The following is a 21,709-nucleotide window of genomic DNA, read 5'->3' as shown; positions in this document are numbered from 1 at the left end:
GCACCAGTCCCTGCCAAAAACTGGGGGCTGACCAGGAAAGCCTGGCCCAGCTGGGCCAGCAAATGAGAGACAGTGGAAGCCCACATGCAAGCAGAGGGTTCAGTCAGGGCATACTTACAAGAAGAGAATCCACTTGTTCATGCCCTCAATTTCATACAAGCTCTCTGTCTCTGACCCTCCTTCATCTGATGGCATCATACCTAGAGGGAATGACATCACAGGCTTTTCTCGGAGCCCTTGGGAAGAACATGTGGGAGGCAACCTCTTCCAAAAGTACATCAGGAAGAGCTTCCCCATCAGAAGTGAATAATCCCCACCAAGCAGTGCCATCCCAGGGAGTCAGCAATCCAAGTTTGGGCAGAAGGCCTTGAGGGTCAGATGCAAACCAAGCACGAGGCATGAGAAACTGCTGCCCTGCAGGAGGAGCAGCAGCAGCCCAGAGAGGGACAGCAGCAAGCACCCCAGCATGGAAAAACTGGGGCCAGTTGGGATCTGGGCAAAGGCTGAACAGAACACAAGCCACAGCTCTGGAAGAGGTGTTTTGTCTGTCCCACTGTTCCCCAAGGCTTTTTGCACACATGCATCACTCAGCTTGAGGCATCAAAAGTGCTTTCACCAGGAAGGGTGGCACAGCAAACCCTGTGGCTCTGGGGTAGAACTCCCCAGGCTTTGCTGAGCTGTTGACTAGATGCCTCTATATCCACCTCCTTCCCTGGGCCACTTTTAATCCCTGGAAACCATCAAGTGATGGCAAGAAATTTATGCATCTGCTAGCGTGAGAGCTTGTGGCCCTGACTGTATCCCTGCACACCAAGGGCACATGCTCCTCATGGCCTTTTCAGCCCCACTTGCCAAAAGAGACTCAGGCCTTGCTTGTGGTCTGCAAATATTAAACACTGTGGTTGAAATGAAGATTTACTATCAGGGATAAATTATTGCTAGTTTGGGTCAGAAACAACCAAATTGTTCAGGAAATTATATTTAAAAAAAAAAAAAAAAAAAAAGAAGAAGGAAGGAAACTGTCTTACAGAAGTCAAAGCATTTTGTTTTGTGGGTTTTCAGGCAAAATGAGTCTTTGTGACTTCTTCAAAGACTCCCACCTTGCCTCTCTGTGTGGTCAGCATTAGCAACCCAACCCTCAGGCCAAAGGTCTCTGAGCAAGCAGAGCTGGTACCTTCTCCCCTGGCCCGATCACTGTCCATGACCTCTGCATGGGTGATCCAGTCCATGTAGCCCTTCAGATCCTCCTCCAGCTGCTGCTTCTCCCGCAGCTTCTGGAACGTTCCCCGCGACTTGGCCTTCTCGCGCTCCTTGGTGAACTCGCTGCGACAGGACAAGAGCAGAGACTCAGGGGATGGCCCTGAGAAACTCAGCAACTCTCAGGAGCCATAGCTCTGTGCTAGGACAGGCCTTGTAGGAAAGCCTTGAAACACCCTGCCACGGTGTGTTAGGTTAGCTGGGGCTGTGTATTCTATCCCCATCTGTCAGAGCTGGGGCAGTTCTCTGCTGTCCATGGGGCAGTTTTCTTTATCTCTCCCACAGCCAATCCTCCCTCCAGCAGATCTCTGCCGTCCATGGCCACTGAGTGTCCCTGCAGGGCTGATCAAATTCCAGCATCCCATGGGGAGATGCTCCGCCCAGGGCAGGAGCCAAGCATTCCTACCTGGATACAATCTGAGCCTGGAACACCCCAGCAGCCTTTGCCCACTGCATTCCCAGAGGAGCAGCTTTCTCCTGCCCTGCATTCCCAGAGGGAGAGCAGGCCCATCTCCAGCAGCCCTGGAGCTTCAGAGGAAAACTCCAGCCTTGTGCAGGATCCCTGCTCCAGCAGAAGCACAGCTGGCACTGCAGGAGGGCTGAGCCCCCATGGGATGGGACTGTGCCACCACCCTGACCCACAGGGCGTCAGCTCCTAAACTGACTCTGGCAGTGTTTGGTGGGGTTTTTTTGGACTATTGCATTTGTATTTTAATTTTCCTAGTAAAGAACTGTTATTCCTATTCCCATATCTTTGCCTGAGAACCCCTTAATTTAAAAATTATAATAATTCAGAGGGAGGGGGTTTACATTTTCCATTTCAAGGAAGGCTCCTGCCTTCCTTAGCAGACACCTGGATTTTCAAACCAAGACACACCAGCACTGCCACTACACTGCTCCAGGGACTTTCCTCCTTCTTGCCAAGGTCATGGGGCCTCACCACCTGCCAATGGCAGTCAGGGCTCCTTCCCCACCACTGCTGCTCTTTGGGACCTTCTCACTGCAGGGTGCTACAGCTGGACAGCCAACTGACAGCTGGCCAGGACAGTTCCCCATAAGAGTGGGGTCTCACCCACCTGGGAGGCAAAAAGCTGTCCATATGTAGAAGGTGAGTTCATCACATGGCAGGTAAACAGGGCACTCTTGTCATGGTAACATGAAAAGGATAGGCCTGCCCTTGTCCTTGCCCACTCTTCCTGCTCTCTTTCAATTAATTTCCTTCCTCTGGTGCCTGGGAGGACTGCAGACCTGCTACCCAGCCCTGCTGGTGTTGCCATGTATTAGTAACAGGTCCCAGACATTATAACAATAATTTTCCTGATCTCAAACATAATTTAGTTGTATTTGCAAAAATATTTCAGAATGTTTCTGTGCCAGCAACTACTCCAGGATCAGATGACTATAGTCCAGCTTGTCCTGCAGCTACAGTCAACTCCAGACAAGCATCAGGTTCCTGTGGTTTATCTTGTGCTTTTAAACTTGTTTTAGGTCTAGTAACACCCAATTTGTTTTAATGCTACAGTGGCATGGTTCTTATCATAAAAGAAGACTAATAAATCCAAGTAATTAGGGTATGACTAACACTGTGAATTAACAGAGGTGATGAGTATGATCCACTTGCACAAACAAGGACTGAAACATAAAAAAGACCCTGACCCTACACAGACCTGAGGAGAAAAGCCCCTCTCACTTCTCAGGACAACACATATTTCCCAGCAACAAAATTGGGATGGTAGCAGTCCCACAGCAATGCACGGTAGGTTAAGTGTAATATCTCAGGTTTTAACTGTACTACTGGGGGAATTAACACTAATTGAATTTGGCCTAGATTGTCAAAACAGACTGATGACAGCTCATTGGTGTACTTGGATGAGACTGCTGAAGCAGTAATTAGACTAACAATCCTTCCCTTGGATGTCTTGCGCTCATCAGAGATTTTCTCCTTAGGCTGGCCAGGAGAAAGCTGTGTGTGCTCACAGCAGGAGGGAGCTGGAGGTGAGGAGTGCCCAGACCCACAGCCCTGGGGGGCCTGCTCCCTGCTCAGCTCCATCTGCTCTGTGTGCAGGCAGAAGACACCACAGCCCATGGGCTCCAGGGCTGGGCTTGCTCACAGCTGCTTCTGCCTCAGGGAAAAGATTGATGTGTTGAGAGTTGGACTAAAACCTCAGAAAGCCATGGACATTAACACAAAAAGTAGCTCACAGATCAGTGTTTCTAAGCATGCAAAACAAAACAAAACAAAACAAAACAAAAACAAACAAAAAAAAAAAGGTGAGGAATGAGAGAGAGAAAAGAACAGAACTTTTCCAGGCTTTTTTCAGGCTTTTTTCTTGTATAGTTGAAACCACTTAAAACTCTTCTGCTGGAAGAAAGGATAGGGTGGCACTTACCCACTGAGCACGCCCAGCACCAGGTTGAGCACAAAGAAGGAGCCAAGCAAGATAAGGCTGACAAAGTAGATCCAGGGCCATTCATTTCCCATGGCATCATTTACCTGGCAAGGAGAGATGCAGCTGAAATATTCTGAAGGCATTGTCCTCCATCTGTTTCCCCTTAGAGCGCCTCAACAGCCTCTGGGATCTTTGCCCCCTCCAAAAGCAGTGCTTGGGATGGTGGCACATAACTCTGGCTCCAAGCCCTGACTGCCTAGAACTCTGTGTCTGGTTTACATTCAGACCCAAACATTTTGGGGGCAGATTTAAACATCAGCCTCAAGCCTAAGCTTCAGCCTGACTGTCTCCCAAGGACTGGAGAACATGGGCTTTGCTGGAGGAGCATCCACCAGTCATTGCTGTGCCTGGCCCATACCCCTTCACAAGGTGGGAGCTGGAGCAATCTCCTGTTGTCTTAGGAAGGAAATGGGGGTGTGTATTCTATTTGGCATCAGTTAGAGGGAAGGCAGTTCTCTGCTGTCCATGGGGCAGTTTTCTTTATCTCTCCCACAGCCAATCCTCCCTCCAGCAGATCTCTGCTGTCCATGGCCACTGAGTGTCCCTGCAGGGCTGATCAAATTCCAGCATCCCATGGGGAGATGCTCTGCCCAGGGCAGGAGCCAAGCATTCCTACCTGGATACAATCTGAGCCTGGAACAGCACAGCAGCCTTTGCCCACTGCATTCCCAGAGGAGCAGCTTTCTTCTGCCCTGCATTCCCAGAGGGAGAGCAGACCCCTTTCCAGCAGCCCTGGAGCTTCAGAGGAAAACTGCAGCCTTGTGCAAGATCCCTGCTCCAGCAGAACCACAGCTGGCACTGCAGGAGGGCTGAGCCACCATGGGATGGGACTGTGCCACCACCCTGACACACAGAGGGTCAGGTTGGATTCTGACTCTGGCAGTGGATTTTTTTTGTTTGTTTGTTTTTACTATTGCATTTGTAATTTTTAATTTTCCTAGTAAATATAATATATAATATATATATAATATATATAATAAATATATAATATTTAATTTTCCTAGTAAAGAACTGTTATTCCTATTCCCATCTTTTTCCCTGAGAGCCCCTTAATTTCAAAATTATAACAGTTTGGAGGGAGGGGGTTTACATTTTCCATTTCAGGGAGGGCTCCTGCCTTCCTTAGCAGACAGCTGTGTTTTGAAGGCCAGGCACATACCCAGTAGAGGACCTCAGTCCAGCCCTCCATGGTGATGCACTGGTAGACGGTGAGCATGGCAAAGCCGAAGTTGTCGAAGTGGGTGATGCCGTTGTTGGGCCCGGGCCAGCCGCCGCGGCACTCGCTGCCGTTGATGCTGCAGTGCCGCCCGTGGCCCGAGCTGGTGCACGGGGCTGGCTTCTCTGAGCCCACCGTGGCAATCACATCTGAGGGGCAAAGCCATGGTGTGAGCGGCAGGTCAGGGCAAACACAGCAGCCCACACTTCCTCCCGCTCCAAACTGCTCCCTGCTCAGCTCCATCTGCTCTGTGTGCAGGCAGAAGACACCACAGCCCATGGGTTCCAGGGCTGGGCTTGCTCACAGCTGCTTCTGCCTCAGGGAAAAGATTGATGTGTTGAGAGTTCAGAAAGCCATGAACACTAACACAAAAACTAACTCACAGATCGGTGTTTCTAAGTGTGCAAAACCAAAAAAAAAAAAAAAAAAAAAAAGGGTGAAGAATGAGAGAGAAAAGAACAGAACTCTTCCAAACTTTTTTCTTGCATAGCTCAAACCAGTTAAAGGGCCCCTTTCACCACCCCTCACACCCAGCTAGGTGCTGTTTCAGACATCCCTCAGTCCTGCCACACTCCCAGGCCCGATGCTGGCCTGACCACACTTTATGCCAAACACAGAGTCCCTGTGGTCTCACAGCACCACACAAAGACAGCCCTGCTGCACTCCCCACCACAGCTCCACCTGTCCCGAGGTAGTAGCAGGTCTTGTGCATCCTGCCCTTGAAGAGCTCCTGCCCCACAATGGCGTAGATGATGATCATGAAGAGGACCAGCAGGGCGATGTGCAGCAGGGGCACCATGGCCTTGATGATGGAGTTCAGGACGACCTGAAGGCCTGCACAAAGATGAGGGGAGAGGAGGTCAACCCCTTCCTAAACAGTGTTGGGTGCACCTTGTATCCCTGCCAGCCCACCAACAAGCAGCCTTTGAAATGCCCCTTGCCAAGGGAATAGGGGCACGGGTGGGGCGGCTCTGAGATCTCTGAAGGAGAAAATCCTTTCTTCTGTGTAGGAATGTGCCCCTTGTTGACGGAGTGACAAAACTATTCTTTGTCTCCTTAAAAAAGGAAATAAGCACAGATGTTTCTCTCCTCAATTAGGGGAGTGACAAAACTATCCTTTGTCTCCTTAAAAAGGAAATAAGCCCAGACGTTTCTCTCCTCAATTAGGAGGCGAAAAGGCATCTCATAGGACCTGGGGGACTTTACCTCAAACTTAAGGACAGCCAATTGAACAGAAGTCAAAAAGTCCTGCCTGAGCAATTTATTAGAAAAAGAAGAGAACAAAGAAACTAATCACTTTTGTGAGGTGTTTTACCAGGAGTAAGAACCTCTTGTACCTGGCTCGGTCTTTCTCTGTAAAGAATTTTGTTATTTTGCCTTTTATTAAAACTTTTTTGTTTCCAACACTACCACAGAAGCCATCCTGCTGATTTTATGCCTTCTAGGGTAGCTGAGCTATCTTGGATGTGATATAGATCTCCAAGAGCTTATGAGACATGGCTTGAGGAGACCCCTATTTCACTTCTACCCGGGGTAGCTGAGCTATCTTGGATGTGATATAGATCTCCAAGAGCTTATGAGACCTGGCTCGAGGAGACCCCTATTTCACTTCTACCCACCAGGAAAGCATGTGGAAGGGCACAACAGAGTCAGGCAGTGCTGAAGGCTGCTTCATGCCCCTCCCTTTGTTCTGGTGCTCTCATCCTGGCTCTACAGAAGAAGATCCCTGCTCTGAGAAACCAGAGCAAGATCCTGGCCACCCAAAGGTACTGCCACTGAGCCACAGAGGCAGCCAGGTGTGTGCCACCCTGCAGCTCCCCAGGGCTGACAACCACCAGCTGCAGGAACAAGCAACAACCCGTGCTTCCCCTACACATTCTTTGTGGCTGGGCTGGATCCAGCAACAACAAGAAACCTGTCCCATGGCTCCCCACCCTGGCCAGGCCCAGAGGGTGTGTCCAGCCCCCAGCAGCAGACAGCCAGCACGCACTTGGCACTCCGGACACCAGGCGCAGGGGTCTCAGCACGCGGAACGCTCGCAGCGCCTTCACGTCAAAGCCGCCTTTTCCCCCCGAAGGCCCTGCCTGCTTCACATTGACCTGCTCCAGGGTCATGGTGATGAGCCTGAAAGAGCCAGGGCACAGGGAGGGGAGGGATGTGGAGAAGAAGAAGGGAGGACAAGGAAAAAGAAAAGGGTGTGAGAATGGAGACTGAGAAATCTGAGCTAAGGATTCAGAGCTCTGCAGGCAGCAAAGCAAGGTCAGGACTGCGAGCCATGCTCAGCCTCGCCCAGGGGCAGATCTTGGTAATGCCAGCTCCTGGGCTCAGCTGCACTGCTGACAGCCAGGGAGCTCCCACCCCATGTGCAAACCCTGGAGGACCCCACCTCACCCCTTTTTCCCAGGTCAAGGAGACCTACAAGGCATGAAGGAGTAGAGACAGGAAGAAATCAGAGTTAGAGAGGATCCCAAGGGATTTCAGAACAGAAACAGGGAGCTCACGAGAGAAGGCCATGAACTGAGTCGAGGAGGTGTCCCCAAACACCATAAAAACTGGCTGTGGAAGAGGCTTGGCACAAGCTGAGCAGCAGCAGCCTTCCCCCTTTTCCTTACCCTAGAGTCACAATGGAAAAGTCAAGCACATTCCAGCCGTTTCGGAGATAGGCATCCGTGTGGAAAAGGAAGCCGTAGGCAATTATCTTCAGCATGGCCTCGATGGCAAAGAAGATGAGGAAGGCATATTCAATCTTCTCCTGGAGATTGCAAAGGCAAGCAGGAGAGAATGCTCCATTAGAACAGACTGTCACCTCCCCTGGTGACATCCTCATCCTGTCATCCTCACCAGTGACTCTGGAGAGCCCCTTCTGCCACCCCTACACACACCAAGGGGACCCTGGGGACAAAGGTGGCATGCTGAGCCCCACATGCCAGTCTCTGGCCTGCAGCATGATCCCCTCAGCCCTTTAATGGTCCCTGCCAGGACCCTGCCCTGAGGGTTCCTCTAAACTGCTCCAGCAAAGCCACCTGAAGGTGCCTGGCCCAGGGCACTGCTCCTCTCTGGCTCTCCTCCCTGCTGCTCATCCTCTCATTCCCCCCACAGCCTTCCTCCTACATGCAGCACTGACACCTTCTCATCCTCTCCAGCTGAGGGCTCGCTGGATCTGTCCTGGAGTCCCCACACAGTCACTGTGGGACAAGCCAGCTGTACCATGGCTCCCCTTTTGCCTGGGATGATGAGAAAGCTCCCAGGGAATGGAGGCCTTGGGCTCAAGGACTCCTGCTTAATGCCAGACATTTGCCCGGCAAAGTGACCAGCTAGAAATGGGCCTGGGGCTCACTGGGCAGAGATGCTGCACCCCCTCCCAGGCAGGACCTGGCACCCCACTGCAGGGGCTTGGCACAGCCCTGCAGCTGCTGGGCCAGGGCAGCTCATCTGTCCCTGGAGCACAGCCAAGAGCTGCCTGTGCCCAGCTGACTCTGCCTGTCACTGCCATCACTGCCCTTGCTGACAATGACCCTTCCAGACTGGGACTAAAAGCCTCCTGAAGCAGCCAGGTGGACAGTGCTATTTATATTTCTGGTGTTTCCTGGTCCCTCTCCTCAGCTTTTATCCCCTGAAGGACAAAGAGCATCACTGCTCAGGATCTCCAGGGAATTGCCCTCAGAAAGGCAGAAACGTCTCTCTGAGACCAAACTGGGAGTGAATCTTCACTGGGGAATACTGTAGTGCTGTGAGCACAGCTTCCTCCCAGGGTCCCCATGCCCTGCCAAATGGAAAATCCTCTCCTTTTACAAAGCCAGGGCTGGAGCTCAAGAGAGAAGCATTGCTGGCTCAATTAATGTCTCCAAAAGCAGTGACTGTGCTGTGTCCCCACATGACTGTCACCCACACAATGCCATTTCTTGTTGGATCTGAGGGCAGCTAGGGTAAGAGCAGAGATCCTGGCACTGCCTCTGTCTTCAAGGTTTTAGCTACAACAACTCAACACTGCTCACCTCCCACCCTGAGGGGACAAATGCCCCCCAGACTGTCCCCCAAAGCCTGTCCTTGCAATCCCACGCAAATACAACTGCCATGAGGATCATTTCAGGTATGGAGGGGCTGCAGAGCCATGCCAGCAGCCACTGGTGTGGTGGGGTGTCTGCCCAGCTGCAGAGGAAAAACAGGAAAGCCCACTGCAAGCTGCAGCAGCCCTGCAGCTGCTGGGGCTGGTGAGCATCAGGATCCAGCGTCAGCCTGGAGTGGGGTGCAGCTGCTGAGGCTGATGTCAGGATCCAGCACTGCAAAAGTCAATTCCATGCCCTGATTTCCCAGCAGAACAGACTCAGTCTCTCACTTGAAGGGATTTTCCTCTGAAAACTCCTTGCCCAGTATCAAAAGGTGTTCCCAAGAAGTCCCTTTGAGAAGTCCACAGCAGATGAACACTGCTTGGACAGCTTCAGGAGTACAAGGTGCAGCCAGTGAGGAGCAGCAAGGTTCAAACCTGGGCCAAGGAAGAGGCAGCAGGCAGATCCCTGCCCCCAGCCACCCTCCCCCAGCCTGGGAGGGACATAACAGCAAATTTCCAGCTTCTCTGGGCAACTTGTACCAGGGTCTCAACACCATAAATGTAAATTTTTTTTTTTCTTATAAGTAATCTAAATCTATCCTCCTTCAGTTTAAAACCATCACCCTCTGTCCTACGGCAATAGACCCTGTTAAAAACTTTGTCTCCATCTTTCTTATAAGTCCCTGTCTTAGGTTGCAAGATGTGGCTGGGGGTGTGTATCCTATCCCCATCTGTCAGAGCTGGGCAGTTCTCTGCTGTCCATGGGGCAGTTTTCTTTATCTCTCCCACAGCCAATCCTCCCTCCAGCAGATCTCTGCTGTTCATGGCCACTGAGTGTCCCTGCATGGCTGATCAAATTCCAGCATCCCATGGGGAGATGCTCCGCCCAGGGCAGGAGCCAAGCATTCCTACCTGGATACAATCTGAGCCTGGAACACCCCAGCAGCCTTTGCCCACTGCATTCCCAGAGGAGCAGCTTTCTCCTGCCCTGCATTCCCAGAGGGAGAGCAGGCCCATCTCCAGCAGCCCTGGAGCTTCAGAGGAAAACTGCAGCCTTGTGCAGGATCCCTGCTCCAGCAGAACCACAGCTGGCACTGCAGGAGGGCTGAGCCCCCATGGGATGGGACTGTGCCACCACCCTGACCCACAGGGGGTCAGCGCCTGTTCTGACTCTGGCAGTGGTTTTTTGGCCTTTTTTGTACTATTGCATTTCTATATTTAATTTTCCTGCTAAAGAACAGTTATTCCTATTCCCATATCTTTTCCTGAGAACCCCTTAGTTTAAAAATTGTAATAATTTGGAGGGAGGGGGTTTACATTTTCCATTTCAAGGAAGTCTCCTGCCTTCCTTAGCAGACACCTGGCTGTTCTAACCAAGACAGAGGGAGGCAGGGGTAGCTCACAGAGCTGCATGTGCTCCCCTCCAGGTGCCAGTACCAGAGCAGCAGCATTTTCTGCAGTTTTATTGAGTCTGTGCATGCAGACATGCAGTAGTGTTGCCCATTGTCACAGCTCCTGGAACACTCCAGGAGATCCAGGGTGACCCCAAGCTCTAGGAAACCACATGCAATCACGACTCTCCTCCGTGCCAACCTCCAGGCACAGAGCCCAATAGCTCTTGAAAACCAGCAGTGGACAGCAAACTCTGCTCAGGGACTGTGGGACACCAGCCAGCTGCCCAAAAGCAACTGTTCCTGTGTTCCTGAGATGGCACAGCCCTGGGGTGACAGACATCACACAGGACTCAGGTAACTGCAGCTTCCCAGAGCAGATGAAAAGCTGTGAGTCCTGCAACTGCATCACACCCCCACATTCCTGTCACTGAATTGTACCTGAGGCTTTGTCCAGGCTTTGGAAACACAGGAATTCCCCAACCCCAGGGCTGAGATACAACCCAGAATGGTGGGGTTTTCAGAAGCATACTCCTTGCCATCAAATATTTGTGCTACCTAAAATCCCTGAAGCCATTATCTGTGACACCAGCAGCGTGCCTGCACACATTACTCATGCTACTTAAATTGTCTCCTTGACAGTTTGAGCTCCAGCTCTGTCCCCCACTCCCTACGCCCCACATCCTACCTGACATTCCTACAAAGCCCATAGGGCTCAGGACAGCTGCTTTTGGGTGGTCTGACAGGGGGACCTCCCTCCAAGCAGCCACCCTTGAGTCCCACTGGTGGGGAAAAACTTTAAACTGAAAATCGACAGAGAGTACATTTGAATATTAGGAAAAAAGTGTTCCCTGTGAGGGTGGGGAGACCCTGGCACAGGTGCCCAGAGCAGCTGTGGCTGCCCCTGGATCCCTGGAGGTGTCCAAGGCCAGGTTGGACAGGGCTGGGAGCAGCCTGGGACAGGTTGAAGGTGGAAGGTGTCCCTGCCCATGGCAAGTGGTAGAATGAGCCTCGTGACCCAAACCATGTTACAATTCTATGTTTCTTTGAAAACCAGATATTTCAGTGTGTGCAGCACGTCAGACACAACCCACTGCAGCTGCAGAAATGGCTCAGCTGCCCTGGGAGATGAACTGTACTCTAAATTTGACTTTATTTCTTCACTGCTCATAAACAGAGGTCGGGCAGCCAGGTCACACACAGCCATCTGTATTTTCTTGGGTGAATCCCTGTGAATAACCTGCCTTGCTAAACACACTCTGAAGCTGCTTGCTCCTAGAGTAAGGTTTCCAGTGAAAAACAGTGGGATTTGAGACTCTGGAAACTCAAGTTTCCAGAACTTGAACTCACATTTCAAGAAAGTGAAAATAAATGCTGTGAATTACTGAACAAGTTGAAAAGTCAAAATAATTTCATCAGTGTTGAAGAAAATGTTGTGATTCCATTAGAAAAAGACAAAATCAGATATAAACAGGATTTAAAAAACATTCTGGATCAAAAGAAATCTAATATAGAAAGAGTAATAATGTAATGTGTTGAAATGAAACAACATTTCATACTTCTTCCAGGACAAAGCAAAATGGATTCTCAGAAAATTTATGGTTATGGTTATTTCATTATTTTCATTTTTATGGTATTTAATTTTTTCACCCCCATAAATGAGTTCTGATTAACCAAGCTTTCATGAGACTAATTGTAAATCTAGTGTAGACTCTGAGTGCAGCGCTTCCCTGGCTGGTCATGGAAACTCAGAGTGTGGCTGCTCTGCAGTTTTCCAGTCCTGCAGGAAGGCAGTGGCAGCAGAGGTCTCCTAGGAATCCTCTCTTCCTGAGACTCTCCTTGTGATGCCTTAGGATTCCAGCTTTTATATTTTTCATCTATTTGTAATCCTGTAATTCTTTGGTGCGTGACTCTAAATTCTATATAGAGTGCTGGCTGCTGCTTTCCATTTTGGTCAGACACAACAATTCCTCTCCAGGCCTGGGAACCAAGGACACCTCACTGCCTCAGGCCCCAGAGATGGGAAAAAAAGTGAGTTGGGGGAGCAAATGAGGGTAAATTGCTTCATTACCTGAAGCTGAAATTGGCAGATGAACCCCTAATATGCAAATGGACCGAACTTATAAAAGTGTGAAAATCCATGTCCATTTTGGGGGCAGCCCCTGGGGGGCTGCATCTGCCCAAACTGTACCTGCAGGTCCTTCAATAAACAGAATTGCTGTTTATTCTCTTCGTTTTGTCTAGCCTCTGTTTTTAGGGAGCCCCACAGGGCATCCCTTGAGGAGCTCTCGGCGTTGCAGCGTTGCAGAGTGGCCGTCCCTGAGGAGGCCGGGGCTGGGCAGGCCCTCACACCCTCAGCAGGGAGCCCTGCCGGGAGGGAGCCTCCGTGCTGCCCCCACCAACGTCCCTGTCCCTGCTTTTAATGCGGGGATGGCACTATTGGGGGGCTAAGAAGGTTTTATTGCTCGGATGAACATCAGCCTCGGAGGCTGTGAGATTTTAGAGGAGCAAGCACTCAGCCATAGCTCAAGAGTAGCACAAGTTCTTTGTTACAGGCCAATACAGAACTTTCTAACCCAATGGACAGTTGCCACAGGGTTTATTTTGCTTTTCTAACCTACCACAGGGTTTATTTTGCTTTTCTAACCTATCACCTTTACTTACTTCTGTTGCACTGTGGACACTTTTATCCAATGGCTTCTGTCTCACATGCACAGAGATGCTTCTACTATTACTTCTAAACTCCCAGCCTACTCCATACTATTACATTACTGCATTATAAACGCTTCACCATCTTATCAATACAGTTTCTCACTTACTTCTTACTTACAACTATAGAAACATAAATTTATTATTTTTCTACTTAATATCTGTGTATCAATCCAAACTTCTCCCAAGGCTGCAAATCAAACCCTTCAGTGTCTGTGGAAGTTTTTCTGACTTTCACACACCAAAAACATGGGGCAACATCCTCACTGCCCTTACTCAGTTTCCCATCGTACATTTTGCTTTCTCAATAATTCCAATGCCTTTTTTTAAACTCAACCTTCTCCAGAGAGCATTGGGCAATGAAGAGACAGCAAAGGGACAGGGAGAGATTAAACACATCACAGCACCTCTCTGCTGCAGTAAAATGCCTCCACAAGCCTTTCTCCACTATCTGCAGGCTGCGGATTCTTTGCTTCTTTTCTCTGCCAAGGTCAGGATTAAATGTGTGAGATGGTATTTCTTGTTGAGACTCAGATGTTTATTAGTTCTTACCTATGTCACAGTCTCACAAACCCTGAGTTCTACAGCACTTCACTAACAAACTACAAAATAGAGCCCCATCTTTCTCTCTACAAGGCCTTAATTGTCCAATTAAGAAGTGACAACTAAATTATTTTTACTTTTAACCCAATAACCAATTGTGCCTGCCAATAACCAATGTGGACTTTTTTATCCAATTACACAACCCCACCCAAACCAATGGAGAAGAAGGTGAAGAAGGAGCAGCCTCTGCCCTACAACCTCCATCTTGCTTTATCTATATTACTACATTCTAAAACCTTAAACTCTAAGTTTCCCACCCTGTGATATCATACACTTCTATTCAAACTCCACACCCACAATCCCAGTGCTATCATTCCATTTTGGAAGCTTCTCCACGGCCTCAGGTCAATGCAGTGTTCTCCTGGGGGTCAGTGCCTGTCAGCACAGAAAGTCTGAAATTCTCAGTAACCAGGGTTCCAACAGCAGGCCTGTGCTAAGCATAGCCTGATGCCTCAGGTGATGGGTGCCTGGCTAAATTCTCAGCTGGTTTTACTCCTACAAAGCCACCAGAACATGGTGACAAAGGGACAGCAAGCAGGAATGAAAGAACAGCAGCCTGGGGCTATCTGGCTCTTGATACCTATTACTGTGGCAACAGGCTAAAACATCCCCCCAGTAGGGTATAGCATAAATAATCCAATATATAAGAAATAAAAATAGATGGAATTTCATGTATGCAGTGAATTTACATCACTTGGCCCTTGCTCATGTGCTTCTTGCTCATGGGAAAGCTCCTGGGGCAGCATCAGCCCCTCTGGGAGCCCTGTGAGGCCAGTGCCACTTCACCCCTATCCCCACACACACCTGGGCTTCCCCCAGCTCTGCCCCCACAGGGCTCAGCCACATCCCAAGCCCTCTCCCAGAGGGAAGCTCCATCCCCTCTGTCTCCATGGGCAACCTGCCCCAGCCTTGCTTTGCCCCTTTTACCTCTCCCCTGAGGTAACTGCACCTACCAAAGCCTGCTGTGCCCCCAGCCAGGGAAGAACCCCAAACCAGCCCGAGGGGTTAGGGAGGCTGGTCAGACCAGGCAGGAGGCTGAAGGAACAGCCCAGGATCTAACCCTCCATGGGCATTCACCCTGAGGAGTCCTGGAACCCCATTTCATTAAAAGGGGGATTTAGATGTTTTGATTCAGTCATTATACTCAGTCTCTCAATGGAAATCAATGTGGACTGAACCACAGTGGGGATCTGAAGAGTAGAAAGGTGTGGCAGTCTGAAAATAGTTTAAACTGTTGATCTGGGTCACATCAAAACATCATATTCCAGGAAAACTGGAGTGACTGTGGAAGAACACGGAATAATGATTGGAAAGAAGTAACCTTTCTGCCTAACAGAAACAGGTTTTTTCCCCTCTTGAAGAATAAAAAAAAAAAAAAAAAAAAAAAAAAAAAAAAAAAATTAAAATAGAGTTTTGAAAGGAAAGGTCATAAAAATGTATTCCAAAATACTGAAACAAACTATTTAAGCCTTTCTGGAACAGGATGTTCCTTTTGAAAGTGTGATTAAAAATATCTGAGGAAATTTTTTCCTTCATTGGTATCAATTCTTCCTTCATGTGTACTCCCCACACAACTTGCTGTCTTTGATCTTTCAGCTTTCAACCCCTCTGAAAACCCATTTTGCAGTCACTTCTTCCCACCCCTGCCTCCCACTGACTGCAGCAGCTTTGGCTGGACCAACACTGCCTGACTCCCCCTGGGGCAGCAGATGGCCCCAGACCAGCTCTTGCCACCCTGCAGCCATGCCACCCCAAGCCAGCAGCCCCACAGGGCCCTCACTCAGGCTGTGGGAAGGGCTCCCAGGCTCCTTACCAGGCTGGAGTTGGCAATGTTGGTGTCATCCTCGGGCATGGGCAGGTAGATGGCCAGAGCAACACAGTTGGCAAAGATGGTGAGGAGGATGATGATCTCAAAGGGTCTAGGAGGAAGTGTCAAGGAGTGCAGACAGGAAAGAAAAAGCAGAATAAGCCCACCCCTGCTCTGTCCCACTCTGCCTGGGTGGGTGTGGAGAACAAACCCCCTGTGGGGGCAGAGCGCAGAGAGAGCAGCCAGACCTCAGCCTCAGCACATCCTCAGGGCTGCAGGGCCAGGACACTGGGGTCAGCTTCGCCACAGGACAAAGGGATGGGAGGGCTGGCAGCTTGCCCCTCCTAATCCTTCAGTGAATCACCCTGAAGGACCAGGAGCCTTTTGCAGAATGCAGGCACTGAACCTGTGGAAGAGGTTTTACAGCAACTCCTGTGAGCCAGAGGGAAGTTTGAGAAGAGGATCCATGTTCACCCCTGAAAGAATTTTCTACCAAGGTCGTTGACATAGAAACCAAGAAAGAAAGAAGGATAAATAAGATAAACCTGCAACTGCCTATTCCAAAGAGCACTTTGTTTGTCTCTTGTGACCAATGAGTAAACTTATGGGTTTTGTAAGAATGTATAAAAAGCATGCATGCTAGAATAAAAACAGTGTGAGGCCTTCTGAAAACAGAGTGTTGCTTTGTGTTGTCTCTGTCTCAACTACGACACCCCAAGCATCCCCTCCAGAGCAGGCAGGCCCTGGCTCTCTCTGCACTTGGCATCCCTGAGGGACGCTCGTGCTGCTCGGGTCTCACGGGGGCCCTATGGCCCCAGCTGAAGGTATCTAGGGGCAAGGCAGCTCATCCAGGGGCTCCTGTGGCAGAACACCCCCGGTGTCCTCACAGCCTTGGTGGCCCAGCACAGGCAGCACTGCTGTGGCTGTCCCCAGGAGTGAGCACAGCGCTCAGCCTGAGGACTGTCCCAGCCCCTTCAAGGTAGAAACTGGGCTGTTTGGGCCCCATGACACCTCAGAACAAAAGGGGTGACTTTACTATTTCCCCATGAAGACCCTGGGACAGGCACTTGGTCACTCCCAGGCTCCTGCTGCTGCCACTGCTTTGCTGGGCCTTGAAACCTCTTGGACAAGCTTCAGCTCTCACCTTCCTGAAGCCTCCAAAGAGCTCAAACTCTGTCTCCAGGGCCTCATTTGCAGCCAGGCTCTCCCTCCAGAGATCCCCACTCTCTGTTTCCCCCAGTATTCTCCCTTGAGGGCTGCGTTGGGCTCTGGTGGCCACAGCACTGCCCAGCCCAGTATTACAGAGCAAGGGGCACCATGCCATCCACAGCAGCCTGAGTGCTGCCTTGTGGCATTCACATTCTCTGAACATGATTTCTTCACCCGGGTTTTTCTCCTGGCAAGCTGAAAGGCAGCGAGAGGCCTCAAGAGAAAAGAAAAACAATTCTTATCTCATTTGCTTCTCCTGTGTTGTGCTCATGTGGATGTGCTTGGGGATTGTTTACCCAAGGTGATTGCTTGATTGGACTCCAGTGTGAGTTGTTTTCACTCATTGGCCAGTCAGGGCCAAGCTGTGTCAGGACTCTGGAAAGAGTCATGAGTTTTCATTATTATCTTTTTAGCACTGAGTAAGTATCCTTTCTGTATTCTTTAGCATAATATAGTATTCTTTAATATAATACAGTATAATAAAGTAATTAATTAGCCTTCTGATAAGATGGAGTCAGATGCATCCTTCCTCCCTGCCACAGGGGTTGCCTGGTGTTCCAATAGTGGCTGAATGCTGTCAGGTCTGTCCTGGGCTCATCACAGGCTTTGTTTCCTTTTCTGAACCTTTCTATCCATCAACCTGATGACACTTTAAAAACTGAAGTCAGCTGGGAAAGCTGCTCCCCTGTGTGTCCAGGTAATGAGGCAGGGCCCGGAGGCTTCCCTGCCTGCTTGGACAAAACAAGCCCTCCTTGAAGGGTGACCTCCACTGGAGCTCCTGTAACTGGAGCTGCAGTCCACTTGCTGCCTGTGATTCTGGCACAGCTATGAGGTAGACATGCAATGGGACAGATTGAACAAAAGCAGACATGGGGACAACTGGGTACAGTGTCTCTGCCTCCTGCCACTGACACAGAGCCTCAGCATCCTCCTCATCTCCTTGTCTTGCATTCTAACTTCTTTCTGTGCAGCATGCTCCCACCACACAGCAACCAAGGGTTCCCACATCTGCCTTGCAGCAGGAATTAGGCCTCTGTGTCTTGCAGCTCTGTGGTCCTTCAGAGTCCCCAGAATTCTCCCCCATCTGCCTTGAGGTTCTCCTGGCTACAGAATGACCTGAAATACCAGGGTGGTGTCACAAAGCGAGACGTGTCCCAACAACCATCAGGCTGTTGGACTGTCTTGCACACAACACCCAGTAAACTGCAGACATTCAATTTCCTTGTTCTAATGAAGATATTTCTTGAGATGTGAGCAAATTTCAGCACAAAACACACTCTGCCTCAAGTCAGCCTTTCACCCACCCTGGGCTGAGTGGAGTGGTGGTCTCCTCCCTTCAACTGCCTGACAAAGACCCTGTGGCTCAGCTCTGTGCTCTGACAGCAGCAGCCACGCAGCAGTGGTGGAACAGGAACACATACTGCCACACAGAACCCACAGCCCAGGTACCCCCACACGAGAGGGTCACAGCTAATCTCCCCTTGGCAGCCTGCATGTCCCTGCAGACCATAATAACCCAGAGGAACTGGAACGACCCGACCCTGTCACATACCCTGCTCCCTGAGTGAGGGCAGCCAGGTGCATCTGGGTATAAATACAGCCAGGCACTGCAGAAACCCGATTCCCTGGCTCGTTTGTGCTGCACAGGTCAGAACCACCTGCACATGCCACCATGCTGTGGGGCACCCACTTGTCCCCCTCCAGAGCACTGAGGTAGGGAAGACCCTCCCTGTGCTGTACACTTGTTCTGGCACGTGCTGGCCTAGCAGGAAGAATGTGTTTGAGCATGCTGCAAGATGTAAGTGCTATTTCCAGCTCCTCCCTACAGTATTTAGGAAGTCCCCGATGTAGGGAAATTATTGGTATTTGATTCTATTGACTTAGAAGGTTGAATAATTGAATATAATATAATATATTTAATATAATATATTCAAGAGATATTCTATTCAAGAGATATTAAAAGAATATTATATTATATTATACTATATAAAAGATATCTATTAAAGAAAATCTTGTGATTGTCTCTAGACAGTCATGTACAGGTTTTTTTAATTGGTTAAGGAAATAAAATAATCTTTAGTAGAATTTAATTACTAATTCTCTTTATGTAAACCATTTTCTTAACACATTTTACATGTGTAAGAACAACAGGAGCAGAGAATGGAGATAAGAATTGTTTTCTCTTTTTCTCTCTGTGTTTCTCCAGGAAAAATCCTGTGAGAGAATTATGTCTCTCTCTGTTTGGAGAATGTGAATGCCACACCTCTCCTGCAACTCAGGCATACACACAAGTTTCCTCCTTTCTCAGTGCCCATTTAGGACACAGGCACAGTTCCCTTCTGTGAGCCCACAGACCCATCATTTCTCTTGCCAGAGACACAGAAAATGAGAACTGCCCCATTTTGGCCCTGCTCCCTCTCCCTGGAGGACAGAGAGTCCCCTTGCAGGGAAGGAACGAGGTCTCAAACTCCAGCACCACCAGAGCTGTGAGCATGCCCTCCTGCCTGCCAAGAGGGCTTTGGACAAAACAGCATCTCTGGGCATGGTTTTGGTATCCCCACAGCAACACAGCCAGCCTAAGGTGACCAAGCCACCTCCCAGAGTAAAGCCTGGCCAGGGGTGGGATCATCTTGCCAAGGCCAGGAACACACAGATAAGGTTCAGTAACTAAAATGAGAAAATATGTGGTGGAAGAACTCGATTCTATTTCCCTGTCCATCATTTTTGCTACAGCCCAAATTTTTAGCTGAAATCAAAGTGAAATATTTCATCTCCCATTCTCTTCCTTTACATAAAGCATAGGTGAACAAAGTGATAGTTCCTGGATGCATGGCAGAGACATGACATTTTGGTATTTCTGAGCTGTAATGCCCCAGTGAAAAGGTCAAAAAGCAACACCCAAACTACAACACTAAGCCAAAGGCACAAAGCAAGACTATCCCTCTGAGCAGTATCACCCACAGAAAGAAGCCTTCACCTGTGACAGCACTACCAGGGAGGGATGGGAAAGGGAGCTGAGAGGACAATGGTGTCAGCAAGGATTTGGGGAGGCCTCCCACCAGGACAGAGCACAGCTGTGGGATCAGATTGGGATACACACAAAGAGCCATCCCAAGCAACTCCCCATGGTCTTGCTACCCACCCCCAAACCTCCAGAGTATCACATTGTCCCCAGCCTGACCCATCCCCACCCCTGCATGGGCACTGTGCCCCCTCCTGCCACGCCAAACCCCCTCTCCTCTCAGGAGTCTGTGCCCCACTGCTCCCCAACACACAACACACTCACTCCCCCCAGTCCCCTGTCCCCAGGCTGTCCCTGTCCCACCCCACCAAAGGCCCCATGGCCTGACCCACTCCTCAGCCCAGCTTTCCCCACCAGCCCCAGCCAGCACAGCCATTGCCTTTGCCATGCATCCTGCAGGGCTCCCTGGGTGCCTCGCTGCCTCTGACAGGCCTGATGAGAGAGCACAAGGCTGAAACAGGCTGACAGCTCTCCCCAGCAGCCCTGCCCCGCTCACAGCACACACACACTGCCCCCCAGCCCCTGCAGCACAGGATACTTCCACTCCACGATGCTGATGCAGGCCTTCCGCAGGGGGTTTTCCAGGGTTAGGCAGAACAGAGCCCTGGGTGGACGAGGAGCTATTGGTGGTACCGGCTTCTTGGACTTCTCCTTCTGTTGCCTCTTCTTCACGTCACCCTGGGGAGAAGCGGACTCCATGGTGTTGCCCCCCTAGCTGTCCCTTCCCCTCCTGCCCTGCAGTGGAGCCCCCCTTCCCCAGGTCCCAGCCAGCTGGAGCTCCTCGGGCTCTGTCTCCTCCGTGCAGCCAGGGAGGTGGTGGGGGAGTGGGGGCTGGAGCCTGCACTCGCATGTACAAACACACAAAGCATGAGTTTAAATTTAGATCCCGGCCTGACTCTGGGTGCTGTCCCAGCTCCTGAGGCAGCAGAAGGGCCCCTGCAGCTGTTCCCTCTTTACCCAGCACATGGGGAGTTGGGCGAGTGCTTGGCGTGCCACGGGCTGGGCTGGGGGTGGGACAGGCTGCCCGGGCTGGGCACTGTCTCCAAGAGAGGAGCAGCCATGTCCCGGGTCAGCTCTGTCCCCACATCCCCACCTGCACTGTGACCCGGGTCAGCTCTGTCCCCACATCCCCACCTGCACCGTGTCCCAGGTCAGCTCTGTCCCCAGGTCCCCACCTGCACTGTGTCCCTGGTCAGCTCTGTCCCCACATCCCCACCTGCACCGTGTCCCAGGTCAGCTCTGTCCCCACATCCCCACCTGCACCGTGTCCCAGGTCAGCTCTGTCCCCAGGTCCCCACCTGCCCTGGGAAGCAGCCGGGCTGCCTGGGCCATGTGCATTTGCTGAATCATGTCATGCAGGATGAGATGGAGAAGCCAGCTCTGGACAGTTCCCAAGGACAGTTTTCCCCCTCATGCCATCAGCCCCTCCTCTGCAGGAATTCACCTGCAGCTGGTGCACACGTGTGCCCTGGACCATGTGATACTGGGGCTGTAGGGCCTTCGAGGCTGGGTCTATTTCACTGGCCAGAGAGCCCAGTCTCAGAGCTGTAGGGAATCATGGTGAGTCCAAAAAGTGCTCAGGCTTGCTTTTCTGGAGGCACAGAGGAAACCTTTGGCTGGCACTGGTCATTTAACCACTTGCCCAGCCTTATGGAGGTAAATCCTGCATGCAGGGTGTGCAGGATGTCTGGGGATGCAGGAACCCAACCAGCCTAGTGATGCCTTGTGAAGGCTGACCTAGAACAGAGACTAGACAGAGCTAAAGATTAAAGTAAGGATTTATTAAGAGGTCTCAAATAGATCCACCTTGGGCAGCACAACCCAAAATGGTCACAAAATGGATGACAGGTCATGGGGTCTCACACTTTTATAAGTTCTGGTCCATTTGCATATTGGAGTTAATTGTCCAATTACAACTCCAGCCCATGAAGTCCTATCCTTGTTTTTCTCTCTTCATTCCACATTGTTTATGCTCTTGGGCCTGGATCAGCTGTCCT

At 50.5% G+C, this 21,709-nt stretch overlaps 1 protein-coding gene across 2 annotated transcripts in view; it reads right to left on the bottom strand.

Moving 5' to 3' along the window:
• The window catches only part of CACNA1S (calcium voltage-gated channel subunit alpha1 S), a 53,796-nt gene extending 33,249 nt beyond the window's left edge, over positions 1-20,547 (bottom strand). For both annotated transcript variants that reach the window (XM_041422515.1, XM_041422516.1), the window contains exons 1-9: positions 20,251-20,547; positions 15,488-15,593; positions 7,536-7,675; positions 6,914-7,047; positions 5,605-5,757; positions 4,867-5,072; positions 3,648-3,751; positions 1,175-1,323; positions 119-200 (exon numbers count right to left, since the gene is read on the bottom strand). In XM_041422515.1, coding sequence (XP_041278449.1) covers positions 119-200; positions 1,175-1,323; positions 3,648-3,751; positions 4,867-5,072; positions 5,605-5,757; positions 6,914-7,047; positions 7,536-7,675; positions 15,488-15,593; positions 20,251-20,411 — 1,235 coding nt within the window. In that variant the 5' untranslated portion in view covers positions 20,412-20,547. The remainder of the gene's footprint in view (positions 1-118; positions 201-1,174; positions 1,324-3,647; positions 3,752-4,866; positions 5,073-5,604; positions 5,758-6,913; positions 7,048-7,535; positions 7,676-15,487; positions 15,594-20,250) is intronic.
• Positions 20,548-21,709: the final 1,162 nt, after the last annotated feature.

This window comes from Onychostruthus taczanowskii, unplaced genomic scaffold (genome assembly GCF_017590055.1).
Source record: "Onychostruthus taczanowskii isolate IOZ18803 unplaced genomic scaffold, ASM1759005v1 scaffold74, whole genome shotgun sequence".
Lineage (NCBI taxonomy): Eukaryota > Metazoa > Chordata > Aves > Passeriformes > Passeridae > Onychostruthus > Onychostruthus taczanowskii.
Note: the sequence above shows the minus strand (reverse complement) of the source record. Positions and strands in the feature narration are given on the sequence as shown.